This window comes from Leptodactylus fuscus, chromosome 6, assembly GCF_031893055.1.
Source record: "Leptodactylus fuscus isolate aLepFus1 chromosome 6, aLepFus1.hap2, whole genome shotgun sequence".
In the NCBI taxonomy this organism is placed as follows: Eukaryota; Metazoa; Chordata; class Amphibia; order Anura; family Leptodactylidae; genus Leptodactylus; species Leptodactylus fuscus.
In genome coordinates, this window is record NC_134270.1 from 150,776,346 (window position 1) to 150,793,407 (window position 17,062).

The 17,062-nt window shown below is 40.0% G+C and overlaps 1 protein-coding gene across 3 annotated transcripts in view; it reads left to right on the forward strand.

The window, feature by feature from the left end:
- TOX2 (TOX high mobility group box family member 2) overlaps positions 1–17,062 on the forward strand; it is a 123,489-nt gene that overhangs the window by 35,597 nt on the left and 70,830 nt on the right. For 2 of the 3 annotated variants that reach the window (XM_075277563.1, XM_075277565.1), the window contains exon 2: positions 7,345–7,410. The exons of the other annotated variant lie outside the window; for it this stretch is intronic. In XM_075277563.1, the coding sequence (XP_075133664.1) occupies positions 7,345–7,410 (66 nt within the window). The remainder of the gene's footprint in view (positions 1–7,344; positions 7,411–17,062) is intronic. 3 annotated transcript variants of the gene reach the window in all.

Consider the following 17,062-nt stretch of genomic DNA (forward strand, 5'->3'; position numbering starts at 1 on the left):
CCACTGTCTACAACAAAATGGCACCTCTCACATTACATCCGATCAATTTTATAACAAAGAAACCCTTCAGTCACCACATATTGCCCTTAAATCAATAAAATCTGCCCCAAAATGTCGACACTGATACAACATAAAATCAACAATATATGCCCCACTGTCTACAACAAAATGGTGCCACTCACGCACATCAAATCATCAATCTTCTTCCCTGTCTTCAACAAAATGGTGCCACTTTCACTACATTAGATAATTTTTTTAACAAAAGAAATGCTTTGGTCACCACCTATTGCTCTCAAATCAATCTACATCTAATGTAGCCCTCATGCAACTTTGCTAAACGTGGCCTTCATGCTACTTTGATTTAAAAAAAAAAATCTCACGCTGCTTTGCTAATGCCTAGTCATGACTTTTCTGGCAGCTTTCATTCATAAATAGATAGACTCAGTGGGCAATAGACCCCCTACCCTTCTTGCCTCCCCACGTGGAAACTAATCCCTACTAAACCGTCAAATAGGTCAGATCACAGCTCGGTGTTGTTATCTGGAAACAAGCCAAGAAATTCCATGAACTTCCTCCTTCCACCTTATAAAAAGTGTCCTGGCTAATTTGTAAAACAGAAATACTAGTCATTTTGCGGTAACAAGACATTTGGACTCGCTGAGCCATGTTGGGTAATACAAGCACCTGTTGCATAGAGGGTGGTCGTCTAATTGTAGGGATTATCGTTCTCGATATTAATGTCCCTCATCTAGAACTCCCAAAGTCTATTACTGTTATTTTCTGCCTGTAATTCTTGTAATAAAATTGATTAAAGTCACAGCCTTGGCTTCTTCAGTTCGTGATTCAAGGAATGTGAGGAATTTCTTCTGAAGTAAGAGCTTGATACAAAGTATTCACTTCTATAATAATTTGCTTCTTCTGCCCATTTCACGGTGATCTTAATAATGGATTCCATTCAATACCGGCCAAGTGTAATATCTAACCTTGGGTTGGACAAGAAACCATTTATCTACTCCCTCGCTATCATATACTGTAGCTTCGCTCCCTAATAATATATTACACTGGTTTACAATGAGCGATTGATCAGTCTTATTCTGACTTCCATTTTTTAGACTCTTTTTGAATTCAGTTTTTTATATGTTCAGATTTAGGTCATTAAATCTCAAAGAATTTATTTATTTAATGTATTTGCTATAAGATGACACATTCCCATTGGCCCCAATAGTTGTCAATGATGGAGGAGTTCATAGTCTTGTTCTATACTACGCGCCTCCCAAAACGTGACACATGAAAGTGAAATTTGGTTCAGATTTCCTTAGTGTACCTCCGATTATAAAACAACTTCTCATGAATGAATAGTACAGATGAATATAAAAAACTTTGTAATATATCTTATTAAAGAAATCTGTTTCCTTCTCCACTTATTAAGCTGTTCTCCTGCATCTATCTTCTATGGAGAGGGGAGGGGAAAGGAGGAGCTAGTAATTTATGGTAGACACTGGTAGACTGTTCTCTTAAAACATAGTTGTGTTAAAAGAGCATTATAAGATCTACCTAACCTATGTGTATGCCAGAGTGTAGCAGCTGCAGTTATTTGTGTGTGTTTTCCAGTTGCCTCTTCCTTCTCCCTCGCTTTTCCATAGGTTAATATGTAAAAAGTAGCTCAGTCTGATAAGTAGAGAAGGAAACATATTACTTTAATATGATATATTACAAAATTTCTTATATTCACCTGAGCTATTGATTTCTGAAAATTGTCTTATAATTGGGGGTGCACGTTAAATAGGACAGTTTACTATACAGACTTATTCCCTTGCAAGGTGTTACACTGATACATAATAAGTAGTTCTGGCTTCTTTGAAACTGTTTAGTCTACCTTAAGGCAGGTCATACTCTTTAGTTAGCTGACATTAGCTGAGGAGCAAAGAGTAAACACTACCAGACCAAAAGGTTTGGGCATATTAGCATCCAACAGCCCGATCCTTCTCTACAATGACATCAGTGGGTTCATTTATGTAATGTGTATGGTCAGCTAAAGCCTTTATGTAGGCAGCCATATTAAAAGATCGATGATATGCCCATAGCCTGCTGTGCTCCACACTGTATTGTTTTTTTTTCTTCTGATTTCATACTAAAGCACATGGAGAGGTTTATTGTTCTTATAGATTTGGACACACCTTCTCATTCAAAGAGTTTTCTGTATTTTCATGACTATGACAATTGTAGATTCACACTGAAGGCATCAAAACTATGAATTATCACATGTGGAATTATATACTTAACAAAAAGTGTGAAACAACTGAAAATCTGTCTTATATTCTAGGTTCTTCAAAGTGGCCACCTTTTGCTTTCATTCCTGCTTTGCACACTCTTGGCATTCTCTTGATGAGCTTTAAGAGGTAGTCACCGGAAATGGTTTTCACTTCACAGGTGTGCCCTGTCAGGTTTAATAAGTGGGATTTCTTGCCTTATAAATGGGGTTGGGACCATCAGTTGTGTTGTGCAGAAGTCAGGTGGATACACAGCTGATAGTCCTACTGAATAGACTGTTAGAATTTGTATTATGGCAAGAAAAAAGCAGCTAAGTAAAGAAAAACGAGTGGCCATCATTACTTTAAGAAATGAAGGTCAGTCAGTCCGAAAAATTGGGAAAACTTTGAAAGTGTCCCCAAGTGCAGTTGCAAAAACCATCAAGTGCTACAAAGAAACTGGCTGACATTCGGACTGCCCCAGGAAAGGAAGACCAAGAGTCACCTCTGCTGCGGAGAATAAGTTCATCCGAGTCACCAGCCTCAGAAATCGCAGGTTAACAGCAGCTCAGATTAGAGACCAGGTCAATGCCACACAGAGTTCTAGCAGCAGACACATCTCTACAACAACTGCTAAGAGGAGACTTTGTGCAGCAGGCGGCCTTCATGGTAAAATAGCTGCTAGAAAACCACTGCTAAGGACAGGCAACAAGCAGAAGAGACTTGTTTGGGCTAAACAACACAAGGACTGGACATTAGACCAGTGGACATCTGTGCTTTGGTCTGATGACTCCAAATTTGAGATCTTTGGTTCCAACCACCGTGTCTTTGTGCGACACAGAAAAGATGAACGGATGGACTCTACATGCCTGGTTCCCACCGTGAAGCATGGAGGAGGAGGTGTGATGGTGTGGGGGTGCTTTGCTGGTGACACTGTTGGAGATTTATTCAAAATTGAAGGCATACTGACCAGCATGGCTACCACAGCATCTTGCAGCGGCATGCTATTCCATCCGGTTTGCGTTTAGTTGGACCATCATTTATTTTTCATCAGGACAATGACCCCAAATACCTCCAGGCTGTGTAAGGGCTATCTGACCAAGAAGGAGAGTGATGGGGTGCTACGTCAGATGACCTGGCCTCCACAGTCACCAGACCTGAACCCAATCGTGATGGTTTGGGGTGAGCTGGACCGCAGAGTGAAGGCAAAAGGGCCGACAAGTGCTAAGCATCTCTGGGAACTCCTTCAGGATTGTTGGAAAGCCATTTCAGGTGACTACCTCTTAAAGCTCATCAAGAGAATGCCAAGAGTGTGCAAAGCAGTAATCAAAGCAAAAGGTGGCTACTTTGAAGAACCGAGAATATAAGACATGTTTTCAGTTGTTTCACACTTTTTTGTTAAGTCTATAATTCCACATGTGTTAATTCATAGTTTTAATGCCTTCAGTGCGAATCTACAATTTTCATAGTCATGAAAATCCAGAAAACTCTTTGAATGAGAAGGTGTGTCCAAACTTTTGGTCTGTACTGTATATATATGTATTTTTTGTCTAATCTGTTTTTATTTTCTGATTGTGAAATTTTTTTATATCCTTTCCTGTACATGTTTGAGGGATCAGGGATCAGCCATCTTACTTGAGCTTTTCCTCCTCTTTTAAATAAATTTAGTGATAAGCTTTACAGCAGTCTCATGGCCACAGGGAGCAATAGACCATACTTGGCAATTTTTGAGTTCCTTCTCTCTGGGTGAATGGTACACACATGAGAGACCAATTTAACGTGACTATGTCTACTTTTATGGATGTCACATTCCTTATTGTGACAAGGACAACAAAATGTGAGGGCCACACCAATTTTTGGGGTACATGACATAAAGTCTCCAGGTCACTTCCTGCAATCCCAGGAGATTTGCCTACTCTTATGGATATCTGAGAGGTTAGCTCTAATTTCAGGAGCCTCTCTACAGTCCTATGAAAAAGTTTGGGCACCCCTATTAATCTTAATCATTTTTAGTTCTAAATATTTTGGTGTTTGCAACAGCCATTTCAGTTTGATATATCTAATAACTGATGGACACAGTAATATTTCAGGATTGAAATGAGGTTTATTGTACTAACAGAAAATGTGCAATATGCATTAAACCAAAATTTGACCGGTGCAAAAGTATGGGCACCCTTATCATTTTATTGATTTGAATACTCCTAACTACTTTTTACTGACTTACTGAAGCACAAAATTGGTTTTGTAACCTCAGTGAGCTTTGAACTTCATAGCCAGATGTATCCAATCATAAGAAAAGGTATTTAAGGTGGCCAATTGCAAGTTGATCTCCTATTTGAATCTCCTCTGAAGAGTGGCATCATGGGCTACTCAAAACAACTCTCAAATGATCTGAAAACAAAGATTGTTCAACATAGTTGTTCAGCGGAAGGATACAAAAAGCTGTCTCAGAGATTTAACCTGTCAGTTTCCACTGTGAGGAACATAGTAAGGAAATGGAAGACCACAGGGACAGTTCTTGTTAAGCCCAGAAGTGGCAGGCCAAGAAAAATATCAGAAAGACAGAGAAGAAGAATGGTGAGAACAGTCAAGGACAATCCACAGACCACCTCCAAAGAGCTGCAGCATCATCTTGCTGCAGATGGTGTCACTGTGCATCGGTCAACTATACAGCTCACTTTGCACAAATAGAAGCTGTATGGGAGAGTGATGAGAAAGAAGCCGTTTCTGCACGTACGCCACAAATAGAGTCGCCTGAGGTATGAAAAAGCACATTTGGACAAGGCAGCTTCATTTTGGAAAAAAAAATTGAGTTGTTTGGTTATAAAAAAAAGGCGTTATGCATGGCGTCCAAAAAGAAACAGCATTCCAAGAAAAACACATGCTACCCACTGTAAAATTTGGTGGAGGTTCCATCATGCTTTGGGGCTGTGTGGCCAATGCCGGCATCGGGAATCTTGTTAACGTTGAGGGTCGCATGGATTCCACTCAGTATCAGCAGATTCTTGAGAATAATGTTCAAGAATCAGTGACGAAGTTGAAGTTACGCTGGGGATGGATATTTCAGCAAGACAATGATCCAAAACACCGCTCCAAATCCTCAGGCATTCATGCAGAGGAATAATTACAATGTTCTGGAATGGCCATCCCAGTCCCCAGACCTGAATATCATTGAACATCTGTGGGATGATTTGAAGCGGGCTGTCCATGCTCGGCGACCATCTAACTTAACTGAACTTGAATTGTTTGTCCAAAATACCTTTATCCAGAATCCAGGAACTGATTAAAAGCTACAGGAAGCGACTAGAGGCTGTTATCTTTGCAAAAGGAGGATCTACTAAATATTAATGTCACTTTTCTGTTGAGGTGCCCATACTTTTGCACCGGTCAAATTTTGGTTTAATGCATATTGCGCATTTTCTGTTAGTACAATAAACCTCATTTCAATCCTGAAATATTACTGTGTCCATCAGTTATTAGATATATCAAACTGAAATGGCTGTTGCAAATACCAAAATATTTAGAACTAAAAATGATTAAGATTAATAGGGGTGCCCAAACTTTTTCATAGGACTGTATATTTGGAGAGAGATAGCAAGTATGCAATAGACTAAAATTAACACATTGAGGGCAATAGGAAAGTTTTCTAGGCATGCTTTGTGCAAAATATAGATAGTGTCATGGAAAATTAAAAATACAGTATATACAAGTATATAAAATATACAAAAAAAACTCATATCGTATAAAAAGATCATATAAAATAATAATATGTTCAATAAATTTGTTCCAAGTGGTAGAATATTCCTAGGCCATTTTCAAAGCAATGACAGTCTATAGAGGGCAACATGGTGGCTCAGTGGTTAGCACTGCAGCCTTGCAGCACTAGAGTCCTGAGTTCACATCCTGCCAGAGACATCATCTGAAAGGAGTTTATATGTTCTTCCCAAGTTTGGATAAATTAAGTTTTTGCTTGTTTTCACAAATTCCCACATAGAGAGGGATCTGTGAAAATAGGCTTCCGAAAGATGAAAATTGACCATGTAAAAAGGACTGTTTTATCCATTTTTCATCGCCACTTTTTACCACGTTTGTGGTAAATCACAGTGGGGTTCCATGGTGATCTAACCTACAATCTAGATCCCCATGCAGAGGGGTACCATAAATAGCCTGGACCCCAATGCAAAGTCTATAATGAGGCCCCACCTACCTAGTGCCACTTCAGGGTCTAGTGCCCAATAGTGGTTGCTACCTCTGCTTCCCCTATAACTACGCCCCTGTCTCCAGGGTGTTCCATGTTGTGACCATATTATGGACCATAAATCAAAATTTTATTTGAAAATACTGGGGAAAATTGTTAAGATTGACGTTTTTTATTCCAATCTTAATTCATTATCTGACAAGGACTAGATACACCAGAATTACTGAGTGGATTTGGCCCCTTAAAATTTTTTACGAATGTACCATTAGGTGCCCCTGAACTCACATAGTCATGGACTGGCCCAGATTTCTGGTATAACTGTAGTAAATCTGAAGCCTGGGCCTGATAAGGTTCCTCCACTGTTCTACCTACTGTCTAAAAAATTGGCAAATGGGGTGCAGAAATGGAGATGTTCCATTGGGCACCAAAAGTGTGCCAAGTTGAGGCATATTTTTATCAACTTTTTAGACGCAGCCACTAATTGTAGCGGAATATGGAGATATAGCTCTGGAGAAGAAGTCAAATGGCCACGTATGAGGCCTAATATGATATATCGATCTCACGTGAAAGCTAAACTAAGCCACCGTTCGAAAACAATAATGGTGGTCATGTTAGTTTTCACCAAATGTTCTCATAAATACACAGTGCGAATAAATATTGTAACATCTGTAAGAGAACCAGTCTTAAAACTTTTTGGATTTTTGGTGGGAGGTTCCTCACTTAACAGGAACATACATTCTACAGTATCATATAGTGCAATGGTAGCCAAACGCCTGGGACTTGTGTCCTCTACACTTGTCTATGTTACTGAGAAAACAAAAAGATTACCGTAGCTTCTGACCTCTTTGTCCATGAATATGAGAAAAAAGGGTTTTAATTCATATTTTTGTCTTGTAGTTTGATGGGGAGAACATGTATATGAGTATGAATGAAAGTAACCAGGACTTCCTTTCATCAAATCAGGTAGGTTCCGCTCTGCTTCCCTTGTCACATTTGTGGTATAGTGGTTATAGCTTACCCTAGACATAAAGGTCCTCATACTAATGGAAAAGATGGATGAAGCCCCTGGAAATCATCCGGTTATACCTGTATATTCAGATTTATGTCTTTGGCCTTGTGTATGGCCATTGGTTCTACCTAAATCCCCGACCATAAACGTCCAATACTTCTATGGATAGAAACTTATACGAAGAGATTATTGTCATCTATTATAAAAAATATTGTGTGTATAATTTTATTTTACGTTACGGTACCAGTGTTGGACAGGCCCACCAACAATGATCCTCCAGTGGGTCCAGGCTCTAACACAGTAATGGTCCAATAGAAGATATCCAAATTCGAAGGGTTCTATAGTCTATTTCCTAAGGATTGGCCCACAGAATCATTACACCTGCTAGGCCCAAGGAAACAATGTCTGGCACCCTAACTAATTTTTGGAACCACAGGACATCCCATTCATTAAAGGGGTTATTCAGGGCTAATTAAAAACTTACTTCCCCCTTGCTTTATTTGGACTAAACCTTGGGTTTTCAGGTACTGGCCACGTGATTGGAACAATACCTGGTACCCAAGTCAATCCACGTCACCTCATAGATCATTCTAATAGTAACGCCAGCCCCATTGTAAAAGTAATATCTGGGAAAATGGAAGAGGAGGGAGGAGGCAGATCGACTCAGATGCTGGTTGCTTGGCCCGATCATGTGATAAAGGGTCAGAACCAGCTCAGAAACCTGAGGTTCAGCCCAAATAGAACCTGGGTTATAGGGTTTCTTCCATTATGGACACTTATCCTCTATCCACGGGGCAAAGGATAAGTGTCCTATCGCTGGGTCCCTCAGTCATTAGGAGGAGAGGGCCTGATAAGCCACCTCGTGAATGGTGCTCCATTTATTTCTATGGGGCTTCTGGTTCTCCCAGCAGCCCCATAGCAGTAAATGGAGCGCTGGTCACAAAAACGCACTGGCGCTCCATTGATGAGAAAGCTTTAGGAGAACTTTCAGTCCCCTGTCCTCCTGATCACTGGGGTACAGGGCGATCAGGTTCCCAGAAGTCAGAAACGTTCCCATGGCCTTAAGAGGCCATAATAGGACAGCGCCTTTCAGTAATCTTTTTAAACAGTCCTTGGATAACCCCTTTAAAGGGATTGTACACAATTGAGAAAACATGACTTTTTTCATCCAAAAATACTGCCAAATCTATTCACGGGTTGTATTTGTTATAGCAGCTCGGTCCCATTCACTTCAGTAGAACTGAGTTGTAGTTCCAGATACATGGACTGGTACTTATGTACAACCCCTTTAACACGGCATAGTCTTCGTATATTGTCGCTCTTCTCTACACTGATAACACAACGCAAGAGGACATGTTTGTCAGTCTATATGAGAGGCGTATAGCCTGTTGCTCTTCTGGTCTCACAACCTGTCCTGACCACCTTAAGACTTGCTGGGAGTTATAGTTAACCAGTGACGTAACTAAAGTCTTGTGGGCCCGGTGTAATCTTTTGTCCGGGGCCCCCTACCTTATCCCTACAGTGAATCCTTTATAGTGATGGTTATGGGTGCTAAGGAGTTTAATCCACCTTAGTGTGGTTAGGGTAGTCTGGGGGTCTCCTTGATTTATGGGCCAGATGGAAGCTGCAATCTCAATACTGATGCCAGTGCTAATGGGTTCCCTAAGGCTCCTGGGCCCCGGTGTGACTGCACCCCCTCAAGTTACGCCCCTGTAGTTAACCTATTACAGGACCACATGTCGGACACACTGCACAGTGAAGAAAGTAATAACAGTGCTGGAGTCCTGGGCTTGAATCTGACCCTGGGCCACATTTGTATACAGTTTGTATGTTCTTCTATACACTATGTCCCGCTCGCCAAATGAATACTTAGTAGATTATGTGACGTAAAGAGATTAGATCATGGGCGTCAATTGGAACAGGGACGGATGTGAGTGATGTTAATGTCCAAACTGAGCTACAGATTATGGTTGTGCTATATGAACAAAAAAAATGCGTTAAACCAGATCTGTTAGTAAAATCTATCAGTTGTTTCAACTTTTTTGGATTGTCAATTTTTTTATTTTATTTTTGTTACATGATTATGAGGGCGGCCATCTTGCCTGAGCTTCTCCTCTGCTCTGTTAACAGCATTTATTAATACGCTTTACAGCATACTCATGCAATAGTCTGGAGACGACTCATTGAGGTCTATGGGAGAGTTTACAGGGAGGGGCATAGATAAGCGGTGACATCATCAATTGTAAGTAGTGGACGTAAAGAGGGGTCTATGGTCTAATCTATAAAGGTTTTATGTCTTGTAAGCCTGCCTATGTTGTAAATGAGGTGATTGCTGCAAAAAAAAAACTACAGAAATTGGCTAGTGTCAGGCTTTTTTTAGGGTTAGTGGTCAGAGTGAAAATTGTAGAATATAGTATTTTTTAATTTATTTTTAATTAACTTTTTTAAATTTAATTTATTTGTTTAACATAACAACTTGGCCCATGTTTGCAGTGCTACCACTGGTTAACAATGCAGTATCTTGCCTATAGCTAGAGCTATATGGAGCGTCCCGCACTGTCACTTCGGCTCCTATCCCTGTATTGATTATGTAATAATGCGTATAATTTATTGTAATATTACAATGAGACACATAAAACCTGGTTAGTGTCACTTTAGACCTTCCATACCCCTACTAATACCAGCTCAATTGCAGGGACGTGTCTGGTTAGTCCCATCCAGATAAGTCACTGAGACAGCTTCCCCTTTCTCAGTGCACATTATAGCAGCTTTTAGGGCTGCCCGTGCCCGAAGGAGAAATACAAATTATATAATTCTACCTATTTAAATCAAATCATGGTGACACTCCTGACTGCAACGCAGAGTGAGATTTTCCGTTCCAAGCAGACGCCGGCGGTAATGAAAGATGACATCCAGTCATTGAGCAGTGACCTATTGACCCCCTTACAGAGAGGAGTGGGGGGACACAGGGGGATATAATTTGTGTGTGACTGGGATTGTATACGGAAGCCTGCTATTGTTTGGCCAGCACAAAGAGGGGCCTTTTCTGAAGAGTTAAAGGATGAATGGAGTGTGCAAATAATTGTGTCATTCTGGGCTTGTAGCCATTGGAGGATTCCTGATGACAAAGCTTTAATGGTTTTGTACAGTGTTCCCACTAAGGACCAAAGGTGCGGCCATTGTTTTATGGAGTTAAATGCTTATTTACTCTTTAAGTACTGTGACTAAAATTACACAACTTAATTAGTAATGGTCGCTAATGTATTTCTGACATTAACAGCACTTTGCTTGGAACACTTGTAAGAAGCGAGCTTGGTAGTTGTGTTACCCTCAGTCTCCTCCATGCCTCCTATTCTCTTCTATTTATTCTCATTGAATTACTTGCTATAGTATTTTGTGTACTGCTCAGGATTGCTATAGTGTTTTATCAACTCATTAGATACTAAACACTCTGCTCTTTGTTCCCCCCCTCCCCTACTGACCACGACCTTTGCTCCTGTCTTCTCAATAAGCCAGTTCATAAAACCTTAAAAATAAGCCTATACAGTGGTTAAAAGAGTATTGTGTTTCCTAACCGTTACTATCTGATTTCTTCATGTCAAAGTATGATGTTGTAGACTGAGAGTGACCCAGACATTAAAAGTCTCTTAGAAAACTCCTGGAGTTTACAATCTACATTCATGGAGATCAGACTACTAGAGCTTACAATCTACATTCATGGAAATCAGACTACTAGAGCCTACAATCTACATTCATGGAGCTCAGACTACTAGAGCCTACAATCTACATTCATGGAAATCAGACTACTAGAGCCTACAATATACATTCATAGAGCTCAGACTACTAGAGCCTACAATCTACATTCATGGAGATCAGACTACTAGAGCCTACAATCTACATTCATGGAGATCAGACTACTAGAGCCTACAAACTACATTCATGGAAATCAGACTACTAGAGCCTACAATATACATTCATAGAGCTCAGACTACTAGAGCCTACAATCTACATTCATGGAGATCAGACTACTAGAGCCTACAATCTACATTCATAGAATTCATAGAGCTCAGAATACTAGAGCCTACAATCTACATTCATGGAGATAAGACTACTAGAGCCTACAATCTACATTCATAGAATTCATAGAGCTCAGAATACTAGAGCCTTCAATCTACATTCATAGAATTCATAGAGCTCAGAATACTAGAGCCTACAATCTACATTCATAGAATTCATAGAGCTCAGAATACTAGAGCCTTCAATCTACATTCATGGATCTCAGACTACTAATGCCTATAATCTATATTCATGGAGATCAGACTACTAGAGCTTACAATCTACATTCATGGAAATCAGAATACTAGAGCCTACAATCTATATTCATGGAGTTCAGAATACTAGAGCCTACAATCTACATTCATAGAGCTCAGAATACTAGAGCCTACAATCTACATTCATGGATCTCAGACTACTAGAGCCTACAATATACATTCATAGAATTCATAGAGCTTAGAATACTATAGAATATTATATACATTCATGGAGATCAGACTACGAGAGCCTACAATCTAAATTCATGGAGCTGAGAGTACTATAGACTACTATATACATTCATGGAGATCAGACTACTAGAGCCTACAATCTACTTTCATGGAGCTCAGACTACTAGACACTACAGTGTATATTCAAGGAGCTAAGACTACTAGAGCCTATAATCTAAATTCATGGGGCTCACACTACTAGAGCCTATAATCTACAATCAGGGATCTTAGTCTACTAGAACCTACAAACTACATTAATGGGGCTTTAGCTGTTTGGTTTTTTTTGCTATGAACATAATCATATTAAATGTATAGACAATTAAATATTTAGAAAATATAAATAATCAAACACTTTGTAGAGTTTAAAAGATTTTCTCTAACCATTTTGGTTGTTACTTCTATTATCTTGATTGGTTTCTGATGAATACAACCGTGAATGCAGGAACTTTCTATGGTCTGGGATTTGTCAGAAACCCAGCCATGGTGTGTCCAGGTTATCTTCTCATACATGTAGTGTCCTCCTGATAACCAGCCATGATGTCCTTATTGTGTCCGGGCTATCTTCTCATACATGTCGTGTCCTCCTGATAACCAGCCATGATGTCCTTATTGTGTCCGGGCTATCTTCTCATACATGTAGTGTCCTCCTGATAACCAGCCATGATGTCCTTATTGTGGTCGGGTTATCTTCTCATACATGTAGTGTCCTCCTGATAACCAGCCATGATGTACTTATTGTGTCCGGGTTATCTTCTCATACATGTAGTGTCTTCCTGATAACCAGCCATGATGTTCTTATTGTGTCTGGGTTATCTTCTCATACATGTAGTGTCCTCCTGATAACCAGCCATGATGTCCTTATTGTGTCCAGGTTATCTTCTCATACATGTAGTGTCCTCCTGATAACCAGCCATGATGTCCTTATTGTGTCCAGGTTATCTTCTCATACATGTAGTGTCTTCCTGATAACCAGCCATGATGTTCTTATTGTGTCCGGGTTATCTTCTCATACATGTAGTGTCTTCCTGATAACCAGCCATGATGTCCTTATTGTGTCCAGGTTATCTTCTCATACATGTAGTGTCTTCCTGATAACCAGCCATGATGTCCTTATTGTGACCGGGTTATCTTCTCATACATGTAGTGTCCTCCTGATAACCAGCCATGATGTCCTTATTGTGTCCAGGTTATCTTCTCATACATGTAGTGTCCTCCTGATAACCAGCCATGATGTCCTTATTGTGTCCAGGTTATCTTCTCATACATGTAGTGTCTTCCTGATAACCAGCCATGATGTTCTTATTGTGTCCGGGTTATCTTCTCATACATGTAGTGTCTTCCTGATAACCAGCCATGATGTCCTTATTGTGTCCAGGTTATCTTCTCATACATGTAGTGTCTTCCTGATAACCAGCCATGATGTACTTATTGTGTCTGGGTTATCTTCTCATACATGCACTGTCCTTGTCTGATAACCTGTCCACAATAAGGACATCATGGCTGGTTTTCTGGTCCTTAGAAAGTTCCTACATTCATAGTCATATCCATTGACAACTGATAAAGACAACAGATGTCACCACTAGGATGGTTAGAGAAAATCTTTAAAGCTCAGCAAAATTTTTAATTATTTATACTTGTAAAAATGTTCAGCTCTCGTCTCCAAATTTTTAACATATATGGTTATGTTTATGAGGAAACCCCTTTTAAAACAAACCTATACAGTGGCTTAAAGTCTGTTGAGTGTCTTCACCATTACTCTCTGGTTACTTCATCTCTATGATCTTGTAGACTGTTTGTTTCCGGTGGTCAGGGTGTTAAAAGTCTTGCAAAATTACTAGAGCCTACAACCTACAGTTATTCAACTTTGCTGTTTTTTTTCTTTAACTTTGACAATTTTTCCTTATTGTGAGTGTTCTAACTATAGGATGGTAGGCCCCCTTGACGCAAGCTTAAATATTGATATCAATATCATATGGGTGGGGGTCCAACACAGAGAATGGAGCAGAAAGCAGACAGTGCTGCTTAGCTACCATTGAAGTGATTAGGAGCTGATCTGCAGTAACCTGGTCTGACCACTACACAGCGCTATCTGCTTCCTGCCTCTGCTTATCTGCAACTGAAATCTGCTGCTCAATATTTTTAGTCTGGAAAACCACTTTAAGAAGACTTTGTCAGACTCGGCTGTTCAAGTTTTACCCTCCGAGCATTGCTCATTCTTATCTTGAATATTTACATTACTAATATAGTCCCTTTCTTGCCGGTTTTATTTTTACATTGCGCTCCCACATTGTTTACACCAAAAGTGGCCAATATGTGATTATTGCATTTTGAATCGAACGCCCACGCAGAAATATCTTCAAGGTGTTGCTGTTTATATACATGTTTAGATTTGTATCTGTTCAGTCATAAAGGATTACAAAAACAAAAATATAAAAAATTTTAAAAAGCAGGAAATGGGATTTAAAAAAATTCCCCCCTGTTCCACTGGTCCTTCATTTATTTTCTGCAGCAATGACATCATAGGGCAGATATGTATCAATGCTAGATTTCATAACCCCATCGCCTGCAGAAGGTGTGCCCCGTATATGATGAGGTACATGTCTCCTTGCACCCCCCTCCGGACCATGTGTCAAGATGGAATCCATGCCATCTTGTAGTCCGTGTAGATTTACAGTATGGCAAATTTGCAATGTTAATGGTAACAAATCTAGGGGGCCCAATGCCCCGCCCCCTTTGAATGCCCCCTTTTGAAAAGAAAAACAAAATATTGCAACTTTTTATGCCAAAAAATTGGTCTACCGGGCGTGATAAATCTGCCCCCTTGTACTCGCTACTGTCAATCACGTGCCTTATCAGTGATACTAGAATGTGCAGCATGTCATCACTGCCAGAAAAGTAAAGAGCCCGGTGGGGACCACCATAGTGGGGGCATTCCTTTTTTTTTCCTTCCCCCTATCAGTATGGGAGCAAACTCACGCAAACACAGGGAGAACATACAAACCCCCTGCAGATGTTGTCCTTGGCAGGACTCAAACCCAGGGCTCCAGCACTGCAAGGATGCAGTGTTACCCACTGATCCACCATGCTGCCGCTACAGTTTTCATGTTATTATATGTTCTTTGCCACATTTTTACTGATGATTCCAACATCCATAATATCACCAAGTCGGTGTGGTGTGACCAATCTCTTTGTGCATCTGCTAAAGGGCTCAGTGGTTAAGAGCACCCACTGCCCCATAAAATCATGAAACCTCTCCCTTTCATTTCCTCTCCATCTATTCCTTTGCATCTTCTTTTCTTCAATATGTAGTTATTCTATCCCAGCAATGACTTTAACAAGTCAGAAGTAGGATATGTAAAGAAAAAAGAAGTCACAATCTCTAAACCAATCGCCCCCTCCCCACAACGTGCCCAGAGCCGAGCGCGAGACTTGCTTATACACACAATGCAGCCGTGTTTACAACAGACAAATCTGCTTCCTTCCAACAATTCTCAAAGATTTTGAATCTCAGGAAATGTCGCTTTCTCTCGATGAACAATAACGGAACGTTTATTAGAAGACCAAAATATACTGTGGGTTTAACTGCTGAAATCTTAATGGGGGGGGGGGTCTGGGGAGTAAATTTAGGCTGCAAGCTTTACTTGATGAGGAGTTCACTTTGACCAAGTTTACAGCCTCTGTATCTGTAGATATGTAAAAAAAAAAGTAGCCTGGCGGTCTCCATAGACCACCATTGTGAGGGGGCGGACTATGACGTGCCGGTGTGAACTAGCCCTTAGAGTAGGAAAATCTGATCAAATAAAAAAAAAAAAATAATCCCAACTTGTTGCCATTCAACCGCAACAAAATCTGCAACAAAAAAAAGCTGCAACGTGGGGCTTTATCCTAAAAGGGAATGTATTGCCAGGAAAGCACCCATTGTTGAAATCCCATTTTTACATTTGACATATTATTAAAGAATTTTTAGTGATGTTGTTTTTCATTTTCCATGTGGTTATCAATAGGAAAGCCTAAACATTTTGCAATTTCAACTCTTGCCACTAAGCCTAAAATAAATTGTGACTTCCTGATAGAGCATGGGCCATCGACAGAATGACGTGAAGCAGACTCTATTTACTTGTATGGGAGTTTACTTGGTATGGTCGTTGATCTGGGCAAAGATCATTGCACAGAGGGGGAGTAGATAAGCTGATAAGTCCCCTATTGTGACTGGTGGATATTGTATCTTATTTACATATATATGATTGTTGTGCAGTGCTGATAAGTGATGTGGCTGCTGCAAACAAATCTACAGAAAACAGGAAGCCTCAGCATATTATTTGGCTTAGTAGTCAGAATCAGAACTGCACGTTTTAAAATATATATAAAATGGAAATTTAAAAAAAAAAAAAAAAAATCAAAAACACTTTAAATATGTTTAACTTGATTCGAAAAAGTAGGTCATTTTCTGGCAACACCTTCCCTTTAAGCCTACATTGTTTGGACAGACAAGGCGCAGAATTGACCCATTGGGTCCCGTTTCCCTTATTTAGATTTATTTCAGATAGAAAACCATCCAAGTGATGGCCAGGCCTAGCTATATACACTCAGATAGTATCCAGGCACCATCTAGTGGTCACCGCTACAGAATGAAAGACCATGCACAAGTGGGTGAGAATAAATTGTGTTTTTATCCGAAGACGGTCACATGAAATATTATGTTTTGAGATTTTCTGGCCGCATGAAGGTCAGTGTATTTTGTCCTTAAATTTTTTAGCAAATAGTCTTTTATGATGTCCTTTTTTCTTTTATCATTATGAGCTTGTCTCATCGAGAAGTCTTTTTATTGATGAATTCTAAGTCTTTTCCTTGGGCTAAGCAATGCAATATGTTAAGGTTGGCTGTCCAAAAATAGACAGGGTCATCTCAACTTCTTTCATCTCTTCAAAGACAAATTCGGGTGGTAACCTTCCTGCTACACGTGTCTTGCAAGGCAAAATCCAAACTACATTTATACTAGACATGAAAATATGGGCCAACACGGTGGCTCAGTGGTTAGCTCTGCAGCGCTGGAGTCCTGGGTTCA